General features: G+C 35.8%; 1 protein-coding gene and 1 long non-coding RNA gene across 2 annotated transcripts in view; one reads left to right on the top strand and one right to left on the bottom strand.

Moving 5' to 3' along the window:
* The window catches only part of LOC111554669, a 42970-nt gene extending 35015 nt beyond the window's left edge, over positions 1-7955 (top strand). Inside the window, exons 3-4 of the long non-coding RNA XR_002735315.1 lie at positions 149-195; positions 7777-7955. This is a non-coding gene — a long non-coding RNA (uncharacterized LOC111554669). The remainder of the gene's footprint in view (positions 1-148; positions 196-7776) is intronic.
* The window catches only part of CCDC73 (coiled-coil domain containing 73), a 184979-nt gene that overhangs the window by 102687 nt on the left and 55604 nt on the right, over positions 1-26688 (bottom strand). The window contains exon 3 of the mRNA XM_026454068.2: positions 10234-10305. Coding sequence (XP_026309853.1) covers positions 10234-10305 — 72 coding nt within the window. The remainder of the gene's footprint in view (positions 1-10233; positions 10306-26688) is intronic.

The raw sequence follows: 26688 nt of genomic DNA, 5'->3' as shown, positions 1-26688 counted from the left end.
ACATCTCCCTCAGGAACTTAAACATGAACAAGAATTTTGTGGCTTAAAAGTAACTTTGGGTTCTTGTCATGAAGTCTCTGCCTAAGCCAATGTCTAGAAGGGGTTTTCCAGAATTTTTATGGTTATTCTATAATTTTTATGGTTTCAGGTCTTAGATTTAAGCCTTTGATCCATCTCGAGTTGATTTTTATTAAGGTAAGAGATGAAGTTCCAACATCATTCTTTTACATGTGGCTTGCCAATTATCCCAGCACCACTTGTTGAAAAGGATGTCCTTTCTCCAGTTGGCTGTAAGTATTTGGGTTTATTTCTGGGTTCTCTATTCTGTTCCATTGATCTATGTGCCTATTTTTATACCAGTATCATGCTGTTTTGCTGACTATGGCCTTGTAGAATAATTTGAAGTCAGGTCATGTGATGTCTCCAGATTTGTTCTTTTTGCTTAGTCTTGCTTTGGCTATGCAGGCTCTTTTTTGGTTCTTTATGAATTTTACAATTAGTTTTTCTAGTTCTGTGAAGAATGATGCTGGTATTTTGATGGAAATTGCATTGAATTTGTAGATTGCTTTTGGCAATGTGATAATTTTCACAATATTGATTCTAGTCATCCATGAGCATAGGATGTGTTTCCATTTGTTTATGTCATCTGTTATTTCTTTCAGTGGTGTTTTATAGTTTTCCTTGTAGAGGTCTTTCATCTTCTTGGTTAGGTATATTCCTACTTTTTTTTCGGTTGTTTTTGTTTGTTTTGCAGCTATTGTAAAAGGGGTTGAGTTTTTAATTTGACTCTCACTTGACTGCTGTTGGTGTGAAGCAGAGCTACTGATTTGTGTATGTTAATTTTGTATCCTGAAATGTTGTTGAATTCATTTGCCAGTTCTAGGAGCTTTCTGAATGAGTCTTTAGGGTCTTCTAGGTATACGACCATATTATCCACAAATAGTGACAGTTTGACTTTCTCTTTACCAGTTTGTATGCCCTTTCTTTCTTTTGTCTGATTCCTCTGGCTAGGACTTCTAGTACTATGTTGAACAGAAGTGGTGAAAATGGGCATCCTCGTCTTGTTCCAGTTCTCAGAGGGAATGTTTTCAACTTCTGCCTGCTCAGTATAATGTTGGCTCAGTATAATAGATGGCTTTTATTACCTTAACGTATGTCCCTTCTATGATGATTTTGCTGAGGGTTTTAATCATAAAGGGATGCCGGATTTTGCCAAATACTTTTTCTGTGTCTATTGAGATGATCATGTGATTTTTCTTTTTAATTCTGTTTATGTGATATATGACATTTGTTGACTTATGTCAGTTAAACCATCCCTGCATTCCTTGTATGAAACCTACTTGATCATGGTGGATTATATTTTTGATATGCTGTTGGATTTGTTTTTTGTTTGTTTTTGAGATGGAGTCTTACTCTGTTGCCCAGCTTAGAGTGCAGTGATGTGATCTTGGCTCACTGCAACCTCCATCTCCCAGGTTCAAGTGATTCCTGTCTCAGCCTCCCAAGTAGCTGGGACTGCAGATGCATGCCACCAAGTGTGGCTAATTTTTGTATTTTTAGTAGAGACAGGGTGTTGCCATGTTGTCTAGGCTGGTCTCAAACTCCTGACCTCAGGTGATGCACCACCTTGGCCTCCCAAGGTGTTGGGATTACAGGCATGAGCCACCATGTGCAGCCTGCTATTGGATTTGGATCGCTAGTATTTTGTTGAGGATTTTTGTGTCTATGTTCATCAGGAATATTGGTCTGCAGGTTTTTTTTGTTTGTTTGTTATGTCCTTCCCTGGTTTTTGGTATTAGGGTGATACTGGCGTCATAGAATGATTAAGGGAGGATTCCCTCTTTCTCTTTTGAAATAGTGTCAGCAGGATTGGTACCAATTCTTCTTTGAATGTCTAACAGAATTCACCTGTGAATCTGTCTGGTCCTAGACTTTTTTTGTTGACAATTTTTTTTATTACCACTTCAATCTCACTGCTTGTTATTGGTCTGTTCAGAGTTTCTATATCTTCCTGGTTTAATCTAGCAGGTTTGTATATTTCCAGGAATTTATCCATCTCCTCTAGGTTTTCTAGTTTATGCACATAAAGGTGTTCATAGCAGCCTTGAATAATCTTTGGTATTTCTGTGGTATCAGTTGTAGTATCACCTGTTTCATTTCTAGTTGAGCTTATTTGGATCTTCTCTCTTTTCTTGGTTAATCTCACTTATCAATTTTATTTATCTTTCCAAAGAACCAGCTTTTTGTTTCATTTATCTTTTGTATTGTTTTCCTTGTTTCAACTTCATTAAGTTCTGTTCTGATCTTTGTTATTTATTTTCCTCTGCTGGGTTTGGATTGTTCTTGTTTCTCCAGTTCCATGAGGTGTGACCTTAGATTGTGTGTATACGCTATTTCAGACTTTTTGATATAGACATTCAATGCTATGAAGTTTCCTCTTAGCACTACTTTTGCTGTACCCCAGAGGTTTTGATAGGTTGTGTCACTAACTTCATTCAGTTCAAATAATTTTTAAATTTCCATCTTGATTTCATTGTTGACCCAACGATCATTCAGGAGCCGGTTATTTAATTTCCATGTATTTGTATGGTTTTGAGGGTTCCTTTTGGAGTTGATTTCCAATTTTATTCCACCGTGGTCTGAGAGAGTACTTAATATAATTTTGATTTTCTTAAACTTACTGAGACTTGTTTTGTGGCCTATTGTATGGTCTTTCTTGGAGAATGTTCCATGTACTGATGAACAGAATGCATATTCTGCAGTTGCTGGGTAGAATGTTCTGTAAATATATGTTAAGTCCATTTGTTCTAGGGTACAGTTTAAGTCCATCGTTTCTTTGTTGGCTTTCTGTCTGGACGACCTGTCTAGCATTGTCAGTGGAGTATTAAAGTCCCCCACTATTATCGTGTTGCCATCTATTTCATGACCAAGAACCCAAAGCAAATGCAACAAAAACAAAGATAAATAGATGGGACTTAATTAAACTAAAAAGATTCTGCACAGCAAAAGAAATAATCAGCAGAGTTAACAGACAACCCACAGAGTGGGAGAAAATCTTCACAATCTATACATCTGACAAAGGACAATATCCAGAGTCTATAAAAAAAAAAGACATGCAAATGGTCAACAAGCATATGGAAAAATGCTCAACATCACTAATGATCAGGGAAATGCAAATCAAAACCATCATGTGATACCACCTTACTCCTGCAAGAATGGCCATAATCAAAAAATTAAAAAATAATAGATGTTGGTGTGGAGGTGGTGAAAAGGGAACACTTTTACACTGCTTGTAGGAATGTAAACTTGTACAACCACTATGGAAAACAGTGTGGAGATTCCTTAAAGAACTAAAAGTAGATCTACTATTTGATCCAGCAATCCCACTACTAGGTATCGACCCGGAGGAAAAGAAGTCATTATACAAAAAGGATACTTGTACATCCAGGTTTATAGCTGCACAATTTGCAATTGCAAAAATATGGAACCAGTCCAAACGCCCATCAATCAACAAGTGGATAAAGAAAATATGGTATATACACACCACAGAATACTACTCAGCAATACAAAGGAACGCAATAATGGCATTCACAGCAACCTGGATGAAATTGGAGACTTTATTCTAAGTGAAGTAACTCAGGAATGGAAAATCAAACGTTGTATGTTCTCACTTAAAAGAGAGAGCTAAGCTATGAGGACAGAAAGGCCTAAGAAAAATACACTAGACTTTGCAGAATCAGGGGAAGGGGTGGGAGACGGGTGAGGGATAAAAGAATACACACTGGGTACAGCATATACTGTTTGGGTGATGGGTGCACCAAAATCTTGGAAATGACCACTAAATAACTTATTCATGTAACTAAACACTACCTGCTCCCTAAAAACCTATTGAAACAAAACAAAACCAAAAACCTTTACAGCGCCCCTTTCTGGGTCTTCCAACTGTCATAAAGCTTTCTACCTATTTGTACCTCAGCAGTATAGACAAGCCCTTAATGCTCTAACAGAACACCATGGTAGTCATCAGGGTCTAATTGCTTATTACAGTCTTCCCTTAGACCTAGTGGCAAAAGCCAACTCCTTATCAAGGGCAGTATTAGCAGCTGTCAAACTAGTAGAGGCTTCTACTAATGTGGTTTAAGGATTTATTTAGACTTCATGATACCTCATGCTGTGCAATCCTTGTTATTTACTAAAAACACATTTCTCAGCAAGCAGGTTCACCTCCTATGAACTTTTATTACTTTCTCCCCTACACATTTCCACCCAGTGCTGTAATATCTGAAAGTCTACTAACAGGAAGATAACACATGATCTCACTTATATATGGAAACTAAAAAAGTCAAACTTATACAAGTTGAGAGTAGAATGGGTGGTTACAAGAAGCTGGGGAGGTAGAGGTCTGGGGTGGAGGGAAGCGAGATGTTGATCAAGGGGTACAAAGTTCCAGTTAGATGGGAATAAGTTTGAGATCTACTGCACAGCCTGTAGTAAACATAGTTAATAAATATGTATATTTCAAAATTGGTAAAAGTAGACTTTAAATATTCTCACTACAAAAAAATAAGTATTGAGGTGATGGATACATTAATTAGTTTGATATAACCATTCCACAAAAATGTATACATACACAGGTATATCAAAACATCACATTGTAGCCCATAAATATATACAATATTTTTCAATTAAAATAAGGATCTAAATAAAAAAATAAAGAGGCATGAAAACTGAAAAAGAAAAACTCATTGCTTATTTCTCTTTAATTTTTAATTGCACAAACTATGCAATAATACCATTTGACAATTGCCCCCTAAAATTGCCAATAAGTCTGTCATATAATCTTACCTAAGCTTACATATATGTATATAATAATTTACTTTTTATGTGTTATTCATTATAAATATGTATATATATACTGTTCATTTTTTATATAGCATATATAAATGCTTGAATAGAAACGGGTTAAAATGCTTTTATATCTTAATGAAAAAATATACTAATGTAGTAAGAGAGATGGGGAGTGAACAGAACACCCACCAAACTTTCTTTCAAGAAATATTTTGATAATCAATAACTTCCTACATAAAGTATATCTTTTTGATCTCTATTTCTAATAAATGTTACTTATAGACAAGTTTAACAAAAAGCCTGGTACTGTTTTTCCATTACCCAAAGAAAGGGAAACCTATAATGAGTTAGTCTCTGTCTGAACAATAACTGTGCTTCAGACAGATATATTAGAAATTCCCCCAGATTAAATTTACATGTAATCTTGTTTGTTGATAGGTCATTTTTTGAAAGTAAAATGGAAAAAATATCAGGCAGGATATACTGCAACAGTGTCAACTGACCCCTAAATCGTGACTGCTTACCAGAGGTTAAACCAGCCCAGACGACAAAGTACTCCAAGGGACTAATGTAATATGTTAATCTACTCAGCAAAGCTTGCCAATTGTCAAGACATTAGAGAGTTAACATTAATAGCAGCTATGCCTTTGGTGTAGTCCATGATTTTGGAATACTGTACAAATAATTAGGGTTTCTGATCTCAGTAGGAATCCCAATTTCAAGTAGTCAACCATTTTAAGTTTTCTAATGCTTCCTTAGGGGATGGTTATCATAAAGTCACACTAAAAGGGATAACATTAAGGCTAGAGGAGATATCCTAGCTAATCTTATGACATACAGTCCTGGCCCCCATGATATCCAAAAAGTCAAATCTTTGAAGACGTTTTAAAAGGTTATTTTGGAATGCCTACAACTGGCTCCAGAGTCTGAAGAAAAAAACGTGATGATAAATTACAAAAAGAAAATATCTTTCAGGACACTTTCAGGACAGACACTTGGTGGCACCAGAGGACCTCAATGGAACTTTGTAAAAATTTTATAGGAAATTACCCATCAGAGCAAGGACAAACTGAACATTATACTCAATTAGCATTGGTGGTGAAATTTTACTAAAATTGCTGAAGATGTCTCTGGTGTACAGTTGTCATTAGCACTGTCCTGGTAAAACTGTTATCCTTGTAAATCCAAGCCTTAGGGTCCCTATAAACACTTCCAAATGGATTTCCTAAAATTAACCCCTAGAATGCGTTCTGAATATGTTCATCCATTGCTTCCATCTTCTCAGGATGAACTAAAACTTCTTGCCAGAGAGCTACAGTTCTGTGAGTAGAAAAATAATTACTTGATTTTGTGTTTACAACCTGAGGATCTCCAGGGACTGGGTTACTCATTTTACTGGGACTGTCATTAGAGAACTTTGCAAAACCTTGTCATTTACTTAGAAATTCATTGCCCCCATCATCCTCAAACTTGAAGAAAAGTAGAGAGGACTAATGGCACACTGTATCTGACACTCTTAAACTTCCATGACCAAGAAGGTTACCTCTAACTCGTAACATCATGAAGTCCATACTCCCCTACATTCACTGGCTTTTACCATATAAACTTGTTAAGAGTTTGCCCTATGAAGTTGGCTACTTCGCCCTTCATTTTGGACATTTCTTTACTTCAGACAAATGTGGCAAAGTACTCCAAGGGACTAATGTAATATATTTCAGAGTCTAATCACAAACAGATAAAAGTTGCTTTTCTTCTACATGACCAAAAGCTCAGAGGTAGTGTCTTCTGGAAATGACCTCAGAGAGGAAAAACAAACATCCTGAAACCATATTGGAAATAATCCTACCAAGAACTTTGACTGCTAGCGCAGTGGCTAAACCCCCAGGGAATAGATCCTTGAATTCATGTCTCCCAGATGAACAGACACTAGGTTTCACTAATACACAGAATGCCATTCCATCAAGAAATTTAAATCTAAGGAGTCTTGAGAAAGCTTCAGAAGCAGACATCTTCAGAAAGAAACAGCTGCCATTCAAGAGGTATGGATCAAGACAGCTTCTACCCAAGACCTACAGAGTCTGTTTTTATATGGACCGTGAACCAAGAACAGTTTTTATATTTTTAATGGGTTAAAAAGAAAAATAAAAAAAGAATAACATTTCAAATCACCTGAATATTGTATAAAATATAAATTTTAGTGTCCATAACGTTTTATAGGAACATAGCCATGCTGATTCATATAAGTACTGTCCATGGCTGCTTTTACACTATAACAACAGAGTTGAGTGGCTGTGACAGAGACCATACCGTCCACAAAGCCTGAAATATTTTCTAGACGGCTATTTACATAAAAAACTTGCTAACACCCTACCTAGATAATCAGAGCCAAAGATTGCAATGCTTTTATTTGCAGGCTTTTGTTCTTTATTTTCTGAGATACTTTCTTTCCCCTTTCTTAATCCAGCCCCTTAAGTGAGTAAAAACATATCATTTATTAACCATGATGGTTTCAAACATCCTTATCCTTAATATTGCTCTCTATATTCTTGGCCACTCTATGGTGTGAGTACAATTACTAATGGAAATTTTTGATTTGGGGATGGCCTCTGTTCTCTTGGTTTAATATAGGTGTTCCTGGCTGCTGGCTTAAAAGTGATCTACAAGTTCTGATAATAAACTTTTCCTTAGTGTTTTTCCATGTTGGTGTGTTCAGAAGTGTGACTTCTGGAGTCTTAAATACTGTTGCATAGCCACTGTCCTATAAAATGATCCAACAAATTATGATCCAACAAAAGGAAAAACTGATACACACACACACACACACACACCCCACCAGAAACCACCTACATGTCATCATGACTCTTCATCAAGCAGCATAAATCTTGATTGATCACATCCTAAACAATAATTGTTTATTTTTTTTTCCAGCTCAGGTTGAAGAAGCAAAAGGGGATTGAGAACTGAAACCACCTGCATCAATATGACAGAGATATTTGGAGCGAGAACTGAGAATACCTGTGTCAACACAACTTAGTTTTTGTTCCAGGAAATCTTTGCCCAGTAAATATAAGACTATAAAAACCAATAAATTATATCACTGTTCGTTTCAGGCAACTGCTGCAAAACAACTTATCTGAGACAATGGTTTATTTGGGTAAACATCTGGTTTATCAAACAACTATTCTCAAGAGTAGCTTCAAGAGCCTCAATGTTGCTACATTCACAATCCTAAATACTACATTACAAAATTTGCCCAATTCCCATCAACATCCTGCCTTAAAAGAACTGCCTAAATCTACTTGCACCTAGACCCTATAACCCTCTACGTAGTCCAATACTGATTTGCACCTTTTGAAATACTAAGACTCTGTAGTGTTTTCACTTATTGCAATGAGTTTCAATAAACACACCTGCTTTATTAACAAGTTCTTTGGTGATATTTGAGGGAATGCAACAAGGCAGTTCTAATTTACACTGCTAACAACAAATGAAAGTTCTTGTTTTTCTAAAAGTTGGTAAAGGTAGGAATCTGGCTTTTTCTTCAGATGAAATCCAGCTCTAATACCATTTCTTGAATAATCTGTTCTTCCCCACTGATTTAAAAGCCACCGTTAACATTCACTAAATTGTCTTACGTATTTGGATCTATTTCTAGATTCTGTTGTGTTTTACTAAATAACTATGTACACTGCACCAAGCTATTTTAATTATGACAATTTATATTATGTTTAAGAATCAAGTATGACTATTTCATTCCCTTCTTTTTAAAAAATTTCCCAGTCACTCTTATATGTTTATTTCCACATAAACCTTAGAATAAGCTTAAGTACCCTAAATATGTTCTTGACATTGTAAATTGGATTTATTTATTTATTTTTAGAGACAGTGTCTCACTCTGCACTCAGGCTGGAGTGCAATGGCACAAACATAGCTCACTACAGTCTCAAACTCCTGGGTTCAAGTGATCCTCCCACCTCAGCCTCTCGAGGAGCTAGGACTACAGGCACATGCCACCATGTCCTGCTAATATATGTATTTTTAAATAGAGACAAGGTCTCACTATGTTGCCCAGGTCTTGAACTCCTGGCCTCAAGTAACCCTCCTGCCTTGGCCTACCAAAGTGCTGGGATTACAGGTGTGAGCTACTCACTGCAGTTGGTTGTTAAATTGGGTTCATTAAACTTACTGATTACCTTAGGGATTGTGATAACTTTATGCTGTTAGCTCTATGCAAAAACAAGATATAACTTTACATTTTAAAATCTCCTTGAAAATTAGTTGTACTTAGTATTTACCTATTCTTTCCCTCCATATTCTTTCCCTCCACAGATAGGTCTGTTTCATACTTGTCCTTCACATAATTCAACCCTGATTTTAATCCCATAATCTGCACAACCTTTGGATCTGTCTAACCTCGAAATTTCAATTATTTCTGGTTTGGTCTATCCACTATCACCTGACTTCTGATTCTGATGTCACCCCCAATTCCTGTTTCAATATTACCAAACAATGAGAACAGAAATCAGCATAATTACACTTCCAGGTTTTAGTTGTTAAGATTACTCTGATGGAACAGCATGAGAAACACTATCATAAATGCTTCAATACAGATAAGCTATGGAGAAAATAAGAGCTGACACTATTTTTTAATATTTGGTTACATTATGTAATAACACCCCGGGAAAATATGGTACTACTTATGAGGTTTCATTGCTTTCAAAATATTCTCACTCCCCTATGGCACACAATGTGTTTCTCAGATGTAAAATAGTTTTCAGAGTTATTCACAGTGCTATATCAAAAAGCCTGAACAAAATTCTTATTCTCAGTTTTCTGGAAGCCTAAATGTTACCAACAGCTTTAGTTGGGATTTTCTTGAGATTTTATTTAAATAATCCACTAACCCCTGAATCTGTTAGAAAATTTAAAAATTAACTTGGCAATAAGGATTAGAATACATTTTAAAATAGATGCTATAAATACTAATCTGAGAGGAAAAAAATACTCACTGTATTAGTCAGCTTTCATACTGCTATAAAGAACTGCCCAAGACTGGGCACTTTATAAAGGAAAGAGGTTTAATTGACTCACAGTTCAGCATGGCTGCGGAGGCCTCAGGAAACTTACAATCATGATGGAAGGAGAAGGGGAAGCAAGGCACCTCCTTTACAAGGTGACAGAAAGGAGAAGTGCTGAGCGAAGAGGGAAAAGCCCCTTATAAAACCATTAGATCTCATGAGAACTATCAGGAGAACAGCATGGGGAAACCACCCAAATGATTCAATTACCTCCACCTTGTCTCTCCCTTTACATGTGGGAGTTATATGGATTACAATTCAAGATGAGATTTGGCTGGGGACACAAAGCCTTAACCATATCACTTACCTTTTGCCATTTAAGTTCCTGTGTCTCCACAATAATTTTACCAATCTGCTCTTCATAATGAATTTCTGCTTCCTAAGTCAGAAAGAAAAAGAAAAGTGCTATAAAAATAAAGACTTTAAAACTTCCAGTTTCAGCTCTTTCTGGAGAGATATAGAAATAGCATACTCCCACCTTTACAATAAGAAAACAATCTAGACAAACTGCAAATTAAATAGACAAGTCCATCATAGAACTGAGGTCCCAGATCAATCAAGTACCCAAAATCTGGATAGAGACACATGCCTAGAGAAACAGAATCTTGACATTTGCTTACCTGGGACATAAGCTACCGAGGACTGGTAAGAAGCTTCAATGAAAAGTCCTTAATAAATTGCTAAAGGTAGAATGTAGGCTACTGTAAAAATATGAATCCCCTGAAATAGAGAGATTTACACTTTCTAGCAGGCTTTTCTTCTAGGAAACACACCAGGTGCTTACAGAAAAGATTGAGAAAAATCCTATAAAAACTTTCCCCTGCAGCACTGGCTATGCAGGGGAAGAGCACTCACAAGCCATCTTCCCTATTTCCTCTACAGATCAAAACCCTTAATCTGCAGAGGGGAGGGCAACAGAAACTATAGCTAAAAGCACTAGTGGAAACCCTCTGCAGCTAGGCAAGGGGACTAAAAGTCATCACTAAAAATTCTACCTAGGCAGACCTATCTTCCTTATCTCCTTTAAGCAGCAATTGGGAAGAGGAGGACTAGGAAAACAATGCAACAACAGTTCTTTCATTGTGAGAGGGGCAGGGATACATGCTAGGCCCAGCATTACATACGAAGGAGGGACCAAACACTCATGTAGATCTCATCCTGAGACTCAGGTTCACCTAAGACTAAGGTTTAATGAGAATATCAGAGAATGCCCTTCTTCCCCTAGCTTCCACCACCACCATGCCAATAAACATCAAGTAAAAAGAACAAGGAGATACAGCAAAGAGAGCTGCAAAGACAGAGTTTCTGTGGGAAGCAAGACAAAGGGAAGATTCAAAGTCAAGTGGGGAGGCCCAATGCCAAGCAGGAAGCAGTCATTTAGAAATACTCTCTGGTTTTGTTTAAAATAATGTAATACTCCTGAATTCGCCCACATCATAAACATAAGGTATCACTAGAGAAATCTGAAGCTTCTGCTGAAAACTTTAACAGGCAGAGTAGAAAACTACCTGGTTTAAGTATTGAAGGTGTGCCTCAACAAACACACACAGAGCTCTTCTGCAAAAACTAGTAGATTTTTTTTCCCCTTTGGTTCCTTTGGTATTATTTAAAGAAATCTCTGCAATCACTAGTTGACCACTAACAGCAAAGTCAGTAGCCACACACAACAAAGACAACAGACTACAAATTAGTTCAAATACACACTAAACAAAGACAACAAGAAGCAAGAACCCTAGAAAGTGAGAAGAGTCTGATTTTCAGAGCTGCCATATATCCAAAATGTTTTCAACAAAAGTTACAAGGCATGCAAAGAAAAAGCAAAGAGTAGCCCATTATAAGGGAAAAACATTAATGGAAACTATACTTTAGGAAGCCCAGAAATTGGACATAAAACTTTTTAAAAAATTATTTTATGTTCTAGGGTACATGTGCACAACGTGCAGGTTTGTTACATATGTATACATGTGCCATGTTGGTGTGCTGCACCCATTAACTCATCATTTACATTAGGTATATCTCCTAATGCTATCCCTCCCCCACCCCCCAACCCCACAACAGGCCCCAGTGTGTGATATTTCCCTTCCTGTGTCCAAGTGTTCTCATTGTTCAGTTCCCCCCTATGAGTGAGAACATGCGGTGTTTGGTTTTCTGTTCTTGAGCTAGTTTGCTGAGAATGATGGTTTCCAACTGCATCCATGTCCCTACAAAGGACATGAACTCATCCTTTTTAATGGCTGCATAATATTCCATGGTGTATATGTGCCACATTTTCTTAATCCAGTCTATCACTGATGGACATTTGGGTTGGTTCCAAGTCTTTGCTATTGTGAATAGTGCCATAAAAAACATACACGTGCATGTGTCTTTATAGAAGCATGATTTATAATCCTTTGGGTATATACCCAGTAATGGGATGGCTGGGTCAAATGGTATTTTTAGTTCTAGATCCTTTAGGAATTGCCACACTGTCTTCCACAATGGTTGAACTAGTTTACAGTCCCACCAACAGTGTAAAAGTGTTCCTGTTTCTCCACATCCTCTCCAGCATCTGTTGCTTCCTGACTTTTTAATGATCGCCATTCTAACTGGTATGAGATGGTATCTCATTGTGGTTTTGATTTGCATTTCTCTGATGGATAGTGATGATGAGCATTTTTTCATGTCTGTTGGCTGCATAAATGTCTTCTTCTGAGAAGTGTCTGTTCATATCCTTTGCCCACTTTTTGATGGGGTTGGGCAAGGACTTCATGTCTAAAACGCCAAAAGCAATGGCAACAAAAGCCAAAATTGGCAAATAGGATCTAATTAAACTAAAGAGCTTCTGCACAGCAAAAGAAACTACCATCAGAGTGAACAGGCAACCTACAGAATGGGAGAAAATTTTTGCAATCTACTCATCTGACAAGGAGCTAATATCCAGAACCTACAAAGAACTCAAACAAATTTACAAGAAAAATACATAAAACTTTTAATCAAACTATTTTAAATATGGTCAAAGAGCTAAAAGAAACCATGTACAAAAACATAACTATTAAAAAGATAATAAGCAAATGCTACAAAAAACTTCACAGTCATAAATTTGGCAACTTAGAGAAATTGGCCAATGTCTCAAAAGCCACAAACTATCAAACCTCAACCAAGATAATACAGACAATCTAAATAGCCCTGTAACTATTAAGAGTTGAGTTTTTAATAAAAAGTCTAAGAAATCTTCAGGCCCAGATGGTTTCACTGGAGAATACTACCAAATATTTAAAGAATTAGCTCCACTTTTACACAGTCTCTTCCAGAAAAGTAGAAGAGGAGGAAACACATACTAACTGATTTTATCAGACCTATTTACCATAATACCAATACCAAAGACAGCACAAAGGGAGTACTCTGACCAATATTTCTCACAAATTTTGATGCAAAAATCCTTAATAACATATTAGCAAATAGAATCCAACAATATAATTTAAAAATTATACACCATGACAAGTGGAATTCATTGCAGGTATGCAAAGCTGGTTCAACAGTTGAAAATCAATCAGTGTAATTTATTACATCAATACGCTCATCATATGATCGTATCAACTGACACAGAAAAAGCACTTAACAAAATTCAACATCTATTCTTGATAAAAACTCTGAACAAGTTAGGAATAAAAGATATTATCCTTGCTTTTTGTAAAGAACATCTACAAAAACCCTACATTTAGCATCATATTTAATGGTGAAAGATTGAATGCTTTCACTTTAAGATCAGAAACAATGCAGGGATGTCTATTCTCATCATTCTTATTAAATATAATACTGAAAGTTTTAGCCACTGCTATAAGGCATAAACAAACAAATAAACTGATTGGAAAGGACAAAATAAAACTACCTCTATTTGCAGATGATATGATTGTATGCATAGAAAATACCAAGGAACCTACAAAAAAACTCCCAGAACTAGTAAGTGAATTTAATAAGGTCACAGGATACAAGATTAACACACAAAAAACGATGTCACATTTCTGTATTTTAACAATGAATATGCAGAAACCAAAATTTAAAATGCAACTTATAATCACATCAGAGAAAATGAATTATATAAGTATACACTTTGAAAAGCATTTATAGAATTTGTATGCTAATATATACAACATAAATTAATTAAAAACATGCTGAGTGAAAGCACCCTTACCCAAAACAATACACAATGATGATTCCATTTAAATGAAATGGTGGAACAAATAAAACTAATTGAGTTTGGTAAAAAATCAAGAGAGTAATTATCCCTTGGGGTGGGCATTAAGGATAGAATTTGCCTGGGAAGAGGGATGAGGGAGCTTTCTGGGTTGATGAGAATATTTTACATCTTCATAAGGTTTCAATTATACAAGTGTATTCATCTGTCAAAACTCACTGACTGTACAGCTAAGATGTGTACATTTCATTGTATATAAGCTTTAGTGTAAGGAAAAACGCTGTAGAGAAATAGTACACTCTTTGTAATGATATTTATTTTATTTTTTACTTTTTGAGACAGAGTCTTGCTCTGTCACCCAGACCCAGCCTGGAGTGCAGTGGTACGATCTCGGCTAACTGCAACCTCCGCATCCCAGGTTCAAGCAATTCTCCTGCCTCAGCCTTTCAGAGAGCTGAGATTACAGGTGCATGACACCATGCCCGGCTAATTTTTATATTTTTAGTAGAAACGGGATTTTACCATGTTGGCCAGGCTGGTCTGGAACTCCTGACCTCAGGTGATCTGCCCACCTCAACCTCCCAAAGTGATGCGATTACAGGAATGAGCCACTGCACCCGGCCCATAATATTCATTTTAAATATCAGGAGGAAGTATACTGATGTCTGCAATTTACTTTGAAATAATCAGAATGAAGTCAAAAGAGGGATACATAGATATGTGATAAAGCAAAAATAGTAAAATGTTAATGTTGTATGAGTGTTCACTGGAAAAATTCTTTCAGTTTTGCTGTGTTTGACAACTTTCATAACAACATGTTGGAGAGAAACCAAAGAGTAGATATTAACAGATAAAATATGTGCTTTTTAAATGAAATATTTTTCTATGACTCACTCTTTTATTTTATTTTTATTTAATTAATTAATTAATTAATTTATTTATTTATTTATTTATTTTTGAGACAGAGTCTCCCTCTGTCGCCCAGGCTGGAGTGCAGTGGCTGGATCTCAGCCTACTGCAAGCTCCGCCTCCCGGGTTCACGCCATTCTCCTGCCTCGGCCTCCCGAGTAGCTGGAGGACTACAGGCACCCGCCACCACACCTGGCTAATTTTTTGTATTTTTAGTAGAGACGGGGTTTCACTGTGTTAGCCAGGATGGTCTCCATCTCCTGACCTCGTGATCCGCTCGCCTGGGCCTCCCAAAGTGCTGGGATTACAAGCGTGAGCCACCACGCCCGGCCTATGACTCACTTTTATGTCCTTTGATTTATTATACATATATACACATATACACACTTATGCTATGTTACTCAAAGGTAGACTTTCATGAAAGTTGTCTCATTTAGAACTTTTTTAGCAGCAAGTAACAACAAAATCCAGCTCACAACGGTTTATGGGAGTTAGTATCTCATATGAACAACAGTTTAAATGTAGAGTGCTTCTACAGTTGACTATTTCAGAGGCCCACTCAACAATATCATCAATACTATGATTCTGCCCATCTTTCCATTTTGCCATTATCAGTGATTTTCATCATGCTTCCCACCCCTCATGGTTGCAAAATGGTTACTTTCATTTTAGGCATTAATGACAAGTCAGAGAACATCTTGCAGTAGAAAAAGTATATTCTCTTAATAAAAGGTTAACAAAACCTTTCCCAGAAGCCTCCCAACACACATTCCCTAGTATTTCATTGGCCATAACTGGGTCACATACCCTCTCCTAAGCCAGTCATTGACAGGGGAAGTACATTGGATCTTTATAGGTGATTAATACCAGTGAGGACTTATCTGACTCACATTCATGAGAGGTGGACCCTATGACACAATTAGGGTTTTTCCAACATGGAAGAAGGGAGGAAATCCCTACCAACAGTATACACTACAAGATACATAAATGATGAGAGATTACAATCTCCTACAGTAATACCTTTCTATTATCAAAACATATTGAAAAAGGAAATAAATGTACATATATACATTTGTTCTGGGAAGGACTGTACATAAAACATGCATCTCTTCTCAAAGCCGCTGGACTGAAAATGTACAAGATACTGTTTTCATCATGTAGGTCTGGTTCTCTTTTAACCACTTCTCTTTCATTGGTTAGAGTGGGTTCTGAGGTCTTACCATGATCTAGATATTGTTCTAAATACTTTTTATTTATTGATTAATTTAATCTTGGACATAATATGAGGTAGGTTCTCTTACTATTGCCATTGTATACATAAGGAACCTGAGATAGCAACAGGGTAAATAGCTTGCCTAAAGTCACATAGGAGGTAAACGGCAGAGCCAGTATTCGAACTCAGATCATCTGTCTCCAAAGTCTCTTAAATGCTGCATTACATTACCTTGAAGAGATTGTGGATGCTGCAGAACAGTATGGGTTGTTATGATACATATTCCTTTCCTTCAAAAACTTCAGAAATTAATCTTTATATCCCCTCAAATTTAGGAAACCATTCAAAATCATTTTACGTATGTTAAATATGCAAGCACAATCTGGTTATTTGGTAAAACGTCTCAAAATAAAAACTAGAAATATTTGTTGAATGAAAAACAAAAGAATTTAAGAATTGCTATGAATGTTCTAATACTAATAGACACTTTTCTATATCAGAAATCTTTGTCATAGATTAAGTTGACAAATGTGAAAATAGTAGTTTAAATACTATTAAGAAAGAGATTTGTTTAAATATAAACTTTTAGGCTCGCCCATGAATGTTAGAAATATTTATCTTGAGTACTTTTCAGACCAAGAAACTATCTGGAAGAGTGATTAGTATTTTCTTAGACAACATGAGAAACTGAGTTGAGCAATTTCGTAGGAGGTGGCTTATGAGTTTGAAAAGGAATGTACAAGTACCCAGTTACAATTTTGGCTGCTTGGACATGTGCCTGGTGTATGTACCTAAATCTGTTCAGGGTCAAGAATTGAAGAGGCCTGACCAATACACAGCCCATCTTGTAAAACTACAGCCTGAAGCAAACACTTTAAAAAAGGCATGACACTTTCTAAAGGTTATAAAGAGTAAATAAACCATCAAATTACTCCTCTTTTATTGTTTTTATAAAAACACTTATATCCTTGTAGTCCTAAGGCATCTAATAAAAAATAAACACTTTTAAGATTCTGTATTCTAGGTACTTTATTGAAGTTAGAGATAACATTTTTATTAAATTTAATATTTTTTCTCATTGACATTTAATAATAATTTTTATTAATAACTTTTTAAAGCAGCTTAAAGAATAAACAAGAAAAATTAAGGCTCTAATAAAAAGTTAAATAATAATTTTTAACAGAAAGCATAAAGTTAATAAAATCCTGCTCTAGTACAAGCATATTCTAATGCTATTTTTCTGCAATGTGGCTAAACCATTTTATCTGTTTTCCATGTGGTATAAAGATATACATTCTACAAATCATAATGATCAGAAAGGGGTATGATTCTATCCATACCGTTTTTAATTTTATGGGGTATTGAAATGCTGCTTAATGTTATTTACCACAAATACCATTAATTACCCAGTTTTCCCTCATACTTTTCTTAGAAAGTCATTATTTTAAACCACTCAAAACTCCACTGACTTTTATTTACCGCTAATTTAGAATTCAAAAATTTATTCTTTGGATATTTAACAAATTTAATGTGCCCTTTCTGAACTACCCTAACACTTTGCTCATGATTCTATTATGATACATAATAATACACACTATGGGATAGTATAGTCATTAATTTGCATGGCATGTGATGCCCATTACATTTTCAATTCTCTTAAGGCATAGATTGAGAAATGGCTTATAAAAGGTTATCAAATTAATGCATAATTTAAAAGCCTAAAAGATTTGTGGTAGAGATCTTTTATTCCCATTGTAGAGATGATTTGGCTCAGAAATATGTTTTGTTTTAAAACTTTCAACTTACTTCCTATTTTTAGAATCCAGTAGATTTCATGTTGAAATCTGGATTTTTAGGTTCTCTTCAATAACTGAAAAAGCTGGATAGCACAGAGCTTATTTTTCTACATGCCAATAATTACTTGGAACTGAATGGCAGATGTAGGTTGAACTGAAGATATAGGCTTTCCAGGTTAAAAAAATTCCTGCCCTACTCACATCACGTGCCAACTGCCTGAATTCTGAAGGAAGGTGTCTGTTACTTGTTACTTCTGTGCTATATTACTGTGCATCCCCACTCCTTATCAGTAATTCTATCTATGTGATAAGGACATGTATCAAAAATGATGTCTAACTTCTAAAATGCACACATTGTGGATTCAATATAAACTATTTTGTTGATTCGGACTGTTAATTCGTAGATTATAAATTTTAAACATTCCATTTTTTTCAAATATTATTACCATTTTAGGTTAATACAGAAAAAAATGAGTAATGTCCCCTCTTTTATTAATTACTATACAGTTCAGAAGTGAAATATAGTTTAGCGAATTAAGAAGATGTCTTTTTTTTTTTTTTTAACTTTTCAGTAATCCCCCCTTATCCATGGGTTCACTTTCTGAGGTTTCAGTTACCTGCAGTCAACCATTGTCCAAAAATAGGTTAATATAATACAATAAGATATTTTGACAGAAAGTGAGACCACATTTGCATAATTTTTATTATAGTATATTGCTATAATAGTTCTATTTTTAGCTGTTTTTAACTTCTTATATGCATAATTTATAAATTAAACTTCATTACAGGTATGTGCACGTAGGGAAAAACAGTATACATTGCACAGAGTGTGATACTATCTGAGGTTTCAGGCATCTGCTGCAGGTCCTGGAACTTACCCCCATAAAAATAAGGAGAGACTATTATATCTTGTTGTCTACCTTCTAGCTTTTAAAACACTTACGTGTTTTGCTCATTACAACTAAAGACATTTTGCTATCTAACCCTTTACAATATAACTCAATTTTATGTTAATAACTTTATTCATTTCAGCTAACTTATACATGTTAATGGAAGAGCACTGGACAAGGAATGGGGAGATGTCAGTATGAGTCTCTGGGTTTTAGGTTGGTCTAGAAGGTATCTCAGGTCACTTTCATCTCTAAATTTCTACAATTTCATGATCCTGCAAAAAGACTGATGATGTAGAATACATCTCCAAGATTATACAGAGAAGAGAACCATAAAGAAGTATCCTGATAATCAGCATCTGATAGTTCACTAGAGGCTGAGAAACAGGCAGATCCACCAGCAGTCTTATAAGGATAGGCTTAGGGTTCAGGGCCCGCCAAGGAGGAGGGACTCTGGCAAATATCTTAGAATTTTAGTTGGAACTCCAAAGAGCTACACTCTTAGAGTAGAAAGTGGAAATAAGCTACTCCTCACAAAGATGAAAACAGCTTCCAGGTAACTCAATCTCTGACTAGTAAAATAATCTGCCCAACTCCAACTTCCAGAAGCAAAAGTAAATCTCTCTGAAGAAAGATAATACCATCCAAAGCCTCAAATTTCCTTTACAATTTTTCATGCACAAAGTCAGTCACTGAATCAAAATTTACTCTATTTCACGAAGATAAGGTCAAATGACCAAAAACCAAGAGAAAAAGAGAGACAATAGAAACGGATCTACAAGAAGTCCAGATATTGGATTTATTGACATAGACTTTAAAACATATGTGATTAACATGCTCAAGGAAATATATAACAAAATGAATTTCCACAGAGGACTGAAAATTATAAAAGACAAACCAAATGGAAATATTAGAACTGAAAAATATGATAAATCAAATTAAGAACTCAATAGATTGAGTTTATCCGCAGATTAGACAAATTGAAGAGAGGATTAGTAAAGTGAAAGGACAGAACAAAATAGCTAGACTGAAACATAGAGAGAAAAAATACAGAAAACATAGACAAAATAAACAGTAATAATATAGAAGACTTTAACAGACTGACAAAGTTGATCTATATAATTCATATTCACAGAACACTGCACCTAAGAAAATGCAGAATACACATTCTTTTCAAATTAATCAGTGTTAGAATATTTACCAAAATCAGTTATATGCTTGGCCAGAAAGCAAATCTCTACATATATTAAGTGGCTGCAATTATATGGACTATATTATCTGATATAGTAGAAATAAGCTAGAAATCAATTTTTTAAGTTAGCAAAAAATAAAATACTCAAATATTCTTAAAAGAAGTATACTTCTAAATAGCCCATATGTTGAAGAATAAATTATAAGAAAATTAGAAAATAATTTGAATAATAAAAACACAATATATAAAAATTAGGATCCAGCTGAAGCTATATTGAGGAAAATTTATAGTCTTATAAATGCCTAAATAAGCTAAATACACATCTCTACAATTTTAAAACAAAAATAACAGCCAATTAAATAAAATAAAGGAATGAAATAATGAAGATAACAGCAGATATTAATAAAACATAAAACAAATACACAACGGAGAGAATCAAAGCCAAAACTTAATTCCTCAAAAAGTTTAACACAACTAATAAATCCTTGGAAAGACTGATCTAAAATTCCTACTCATCCATCACGTCCCAAATGAGTTATTCCTTCCATGAAGCTTCCCTCAATCCTCCAGTAAAGTTATGCATTTCCTTATCCATACTTTCAAAATATCTTGTGCACACCTTTTTTTTGCATGATACTATAATAAGCGCTAAAATTTGGCATAATAAGTCCTCACTAAATGTTAAATGAGCCACCAAATACAGTTTGCTTGCTTAATATCTCTTAAAAATAAAAAAGAAACCGTATTCAATTTGTACTGTACTATTTATTGAATTTTCTCTGTTTCAAAGTCCTAATATTTTTAAACTTTTTATTGTGAAACAATTTTAGATTTACAGAAAAGTTGCAAAGATAGTAGAGAGTTCCTGTATACTCTTCACCCAGCTTCCCCTAATGTTAACATCTTAGGTTACAATGATACTTTTATCAAAGGCTGAGAAAATAACATTGGTACTACACTATTAATTACAGCACAGAGTTTATTTCAGATCTCACTACTTTTTCCACCAGTATCTGTTCCAGGATCCAGTCCAGGTTACCACATTGCATTTAGTCATCATGTCTCCTTAGATTCCTCCATTCTGTCAAAGTTTCTCAGTCTTTCCTTGTTTTTACTGATTTTGACACTTTCGAAGAGTATTATTGAGGTATCTTGTAGAATGTACCTCAAATGGGGCTTGTCTGATATTTTTTCATGATTATACTAGGTGTGGGGGAAGAATGTCATAGAGAATAAAGTTTCCTTTTCATCACATCGCATCATGAATATTTGATATTCATGTGAATCACTGATACCAACATGAATTATTTCTGGAGATTTTAACTTTAATCATTTAGTTAAGGTAGTGTCTTCCAGGTATCTCCACTGTAAACCTAGTATTTTTTCCCTTACATATTCTAGTCATTAGAAACAAGTCACTTATTCCGCAATAGGGTGGGGTGTTAGGGCATAGAATTAAGCTCTGCTTCCTGGAGGGAGGAATAGCAAACAATTTTGAACAAGATATAAAATCACTATAGTAAATTACTAAATAATCTGGAAAAAATATTGTGTGACTATGTGACTACCTTGTTTTGCCTTAAAGTTTCAGCCATCAAATTTGGCATTCATCAGTGGATACTGCCTGCAGCAATTTTTTTTTTTTTTTTTTTTGAAATGTTGTCTCACTCTGTCGCCCAGGCTGGAGGGCAGTGGCATGATCTCGGTTCACTGCAACCTCCGCCTCCTGGATTGAAGCAATTCCCTGCCTCAGCCTCCCTAGTAGCTGGGATTACAGGCACCTGCCACCATGCCCGGCTAGTTTTTGTATTTTTAGTAGAGATGGGGTTTCACCATCTTGGCCAAGCTGGTCTTGAACTCCTGACCTTGTGATCCACTTGCCTTGGCCTCCCAAAGTGCTGGGATTACAGGAGTAAGCCACTGTGCCTGGCCTGCAGCAATTATTACTGTGATTTTCTAAGGGTGATTTTTCTATTTCTCCTTTTCCTCCCACATTTAGTAGCTGAAATTCTTTTGTAAATAGTTTTCCCAGCTGAGTGTGGTGGCTCATGCCTGTAATCCCAGCACTTTGGGAGGCCAAGGCAGGTGGATCGCTTGAGCCCATGAGTTTGAGACAAGCCTGAGCAACATAAGGAGATCTCATCTATACATAAAATTTAAAATTTAACCAGACATAATGGTGCCACCTGTGGCTCCAGCTACTCTGGAGGCTGAGATAGCAGGATTGCTTAAGCCCAGGAGGTCAAGACTGCAGTGAGCCATGGTTGTACCATTGCACTCCAGCCTAGGTAACAGAGCAAGACCTTGCCTCAAAATAAGAATAAATAAATAAATAAATAAATAAATTCCCCTCTCCCCAATTTATCTATTTAATCATTTATTTATATTAATAGGGGACCCAATAATATCATTATTGTGTGGTTCAAATTGCTCCAGTTTTAACCGTGGGAGCTCTTTCAGGCTGTCTTGTGTATCCTTTTGACATCATTTTAAGTACTTCCTTACTTTCCAGCACTACAAGATGCCCAGCCCTGAAATAAGTCACGTCTCCTGGTTCCTTTCACTAGAAGTCCTGGTTTCTTTTACTAGATAATAATATTTAGATCCCAAGATCTGGGTGTCAGGTTTTCTAGGCCCCCTCAGCAGAGAAAGCTAGAAAACATATGTATATACGCTAACCCATGTATACACATGTCTATATTTATCTTGCTATCTGTATATAATTAAACCATGAATTCATACTGATATCTCCAATTCTTTTTTTTTTTTTTTTTAATGGAGTCTCGCTCTGTTGCCCTAGGCTGGAGTGCAGTGGTGTGATCTTGGCTCACTGCAACCTCTGCCTCCCAGGTTCAAGCAATTCTCCTGCCTCAGCCTCTCAAGTATCTGGGACTACAGGAGTGCGCCACCACACTCAACTAATTTTTGTATTTTTAGTAGAGATGGGGTTTCACCATGTTGGCCACACTGGTCTTGAATTCCTGACCTCAGGTGATTCACCCGCCTTGGCCTTCCAAAGTGCTGGGATTACAGGCATGAGCCATCCCGCCCAGCCCAATCCTTTTTTTTTTTTTTTTTTTCAACTTTAAGTGCCAGGATACATGTGCAGGATGTGCAGGTCTGTTACATAGTCATAGGTAAAGGTATGCCATGGTGGTTTGCTGCACAGATCAACCCATCACCTAGGTATTAAGCCCAGCATCCATTAGCTCTTCTTCCTGATATTCTCCCTCCCCATCCCTGCCCCAATAGGCCCCAGTGTATGTTGTTCCCCACCATGTGTCCACGTGTTTGCATCATTCAGCTCCCACTTACAAATGAAAATATGCAGTGTTTGGTTTTCTGTTGCTGCATTACTTTGCTGAGGATAACAGCTTTCAGCTCCATTCATGTCCCTGCAAAGGACATGACCTCGTTCCTTTTTACGGCTGCATGGTATTCCATGGTGTGTACATACCACATTTTATTTATCCTGTCTATCACTCATGGGCATTTAGGTTGATTCCATGTCTTTACTATTGTGAATAGTGCTGCAATGAATATACGTGTGCATGTATTAATATCTTTATAATATAATGATTTATATTTCTTTGGGTATATACCTAACAATGGGATTGGTGGGTCAAATGGTATTTTTGCCTTCAGATCTTTGAGGAATCACCACACCATCTTCCACAATGGTTGAACTAATTTATATTCCCACCAACAGTGTAAAAGCATTCCTTTTTCTCTGCATCCTTGCCAGCATCTGTTGTTTTTTGACTTTTTAATAATCACTATTCTCACTGGCATGAGATATCTCCAACTTCAATGCAGCAGCAAAGAGCTCATTCTAGACTTCCCCTTTGCTTATTGGTAACTTCTTTCAACAGTGAAAAAATCTACCTAGCTCTCAGTATCTATTTGCTTATTTGTTCAACCCTAGTATACCTGTAGTTTCAGAATTGCTGACATGTACCCACTCAAGAAACAAATTTACCAAGTAGAGACACTGTTTATGTACCCTTCTTTTTGTCTTTAGCCTTACAGTATCCAGTCAAAATGCCGTTTTCCCAAGTTACTTAAGTCAACTTCTTTTCCCCCTACTCTGCTCACTGAGGTTTATGTTACGTATTTGTGAAAGTTTGTTACATTTTCATAGTATAAATTCCACACTAGAATTCTCCTGCACATCCTTGTAAATTTGCATATAGTACAGTTTACTCTTTATAGTGTCATTTTACGTTTGGCAGAAGAATGCTGTGGTGGACCACTACTATATAATACAGAAGAGTTACATCATCCCCTAAATTTCTCATGCATTCCATATAGCAAACCCCTCTCCTATCCTCTAATACCTAGTAATCACTGATTTATTTTCCATTGCTATAGTTCTGTCTTTTCCAGAATGTCATATAAATGCATCATATAATATATAGCCTCTTGGATCTGGCTTCTCTCAGAAAATGTCATTTAAGAGTCACACCTCCATTTTTGAGGATTTTTTGCTGGGAATAGAATTCTAGGTTGGTAGTTATTCTTTTAGCATCTTGAAGGTGCCATTCTATTGTCTTCTGGGTTGAGTAATTATTACTGAGAAGCCCACTATCCATCTTCATCTTATTGTTGTTACTTTGAAAATAATGAATCTTTTCCACTTGTGGCTGCTTTCAAGATTTTCTGTTTGTTTTCCAGTTCTTCCATGATGTAGCTGGGTATGATTTTCTGTGTATTCATCCTACTGGGCATCACAGAGCTTCTTGAATCTCTGGGTGGTATGTTTAATCCATTTTGAATATTTTCTAATGCCATATAGTTCTGCAATCCTGTCTTCTACTGTGTCTAATCAGCTGCTAAATCTATTGAGTTATTAATTTGGATATTGTATATTTCACTTTCAGAATAAAATTCTCCACCTCTCTATTTTTCTCAATTCCTCTGATTTCTTCAATGTATTAATTAATTGTTACAATGGATTAATACATTAATATAATGTATTATTCATTATAATATTAAATGACCCTTTCTATTCAAATGTCCTTTTCTGTTCAAGCTCCAATATGTAAATCACATAAGTTTTATTTTTATTGTCTGATTTTTCTACTGGTATTGATCATATAGTGTATCTGGCATGCCTAATCCTTTATTACTTTTAATCTTTATTGTAAAGCATCTCAAATTGAAAGAAAAGGTTCAAGAACACAATGAAGAACTTTACTGAAACATTCGGGGATAATTTCCCAACATGATAGTCCATTATCTTCAATACTCTAGTGGGTTTTACTACAAAGAAGGACATTCTTTAATAAGTCCATAATACAAACATCAAAATCTGAAAATTAACATTGATACATTACTACTATTTCTCGGACCTCATCCAAGTGTTACCGTCTGTCTCAATTGTGTTAATTAATAATGCTATTTTTTGGTTTTAAAAAATATATAGGTGGGCACAGTGGCTCACACCTGTGATCCCAACACTGTAGGAGAACAAGGCGAGAAAATCACTTGAGTCCAGGAGTTTGAGGCCAGACTGGGCAACATGGCAAAACCCCATCTCAACAAAAAATACCAAAAAGTTAGCCAGGCATAGTGGCACATGCCTACAGTCTCAGCTAGTTGCGAGTCTGAAGTGGGAGGATCACCTGAGTCCAGAGGCTGAGACTGCAGTAAGCCATGACTGTCACACTGTACTCCAGTCTGGGTGATAGAGTGAGACCCTGCCTCTCTCTTTCTATATATATATATATATATATATGTGTGTGTGTGTGTATGCATATATATGTGTGTGTGTGTGTGTATTTTAAATTACTTTTACACATTCCAACAATAAATTTTAGTAAACTGCAAATTTTGTAATAGTGTTTATCTAATAAAATGTAACTGAAATAGAGTAATTTCATTTTCACCTTACCAAATTCTAACACTGTACCTGTTTCTCAACGTACCTATCTGACCATTGACAGAAGAGTAGTGCTTCTGTATGTATATAAAATGAAAAGTAAAAATTCTTCCCCACAGGCACAACACACACACACACATACAACACATCTTTCTTTTCTCTCTTCTAAGGTAACCATGGTTAGTGGTTTAATATACATACTTCCAGAACTTTTTTCTATCATATCCAAACTTCTTTATTTTTATTTTTGCTTTTTACAACTTGTGTTTTCCACTTAACAATATATAGACAGTCCTCACATTGCAAGTTGCTGAATTTCAGTTACTATGGTTTCATTAAACAAAACTAATTCCCCAAAAATATGGTTCACATTTCAGTTACCATGGTACATTATTGTGAGTAATTGCACAAACCTTACTGTTAGCTCCTTAGTCCCCAAACTGCTACATAAATAATGCATGTGCATCCTAATCAGTGATCAAACATGTCACTTCTATCACAGTCTGTCAATGACTGGTCACTGTGTATCTGTCATGCAATCCATGTGCAGACAATAAAGTAGGTTGTTATGTTCCTTTCTTGCTACCTGTGAAAAATCCATATGACATTTTATGAAAATGGATCATCAGAAATGGGAATTGGCCAATGAAGATGAAACTGCTGCAAGAAAAAGAAGGAAAGAAGGGACAGAGGAAGAGACGGAAGGA

Source organism: Piliocolobus tephrosceles, chromosome 13 (genome assembly GCF_002776525.5).
Source record: "Piliocolobus tephrosceles isolate RC106 chromosome 13, ASM277652v3, whole genome shotgun sequence".
NCBI lineage: Eukaryota > Metazoa > Chordata > Mammalia > Primates > Cercopithecidae > Piliocolobus > Piliocolobus tephrosceles.
Note: the sequence above shows the minus strand (reverse complement) of the source record. Positions and strands in the feature narration are given on the sequence as shown.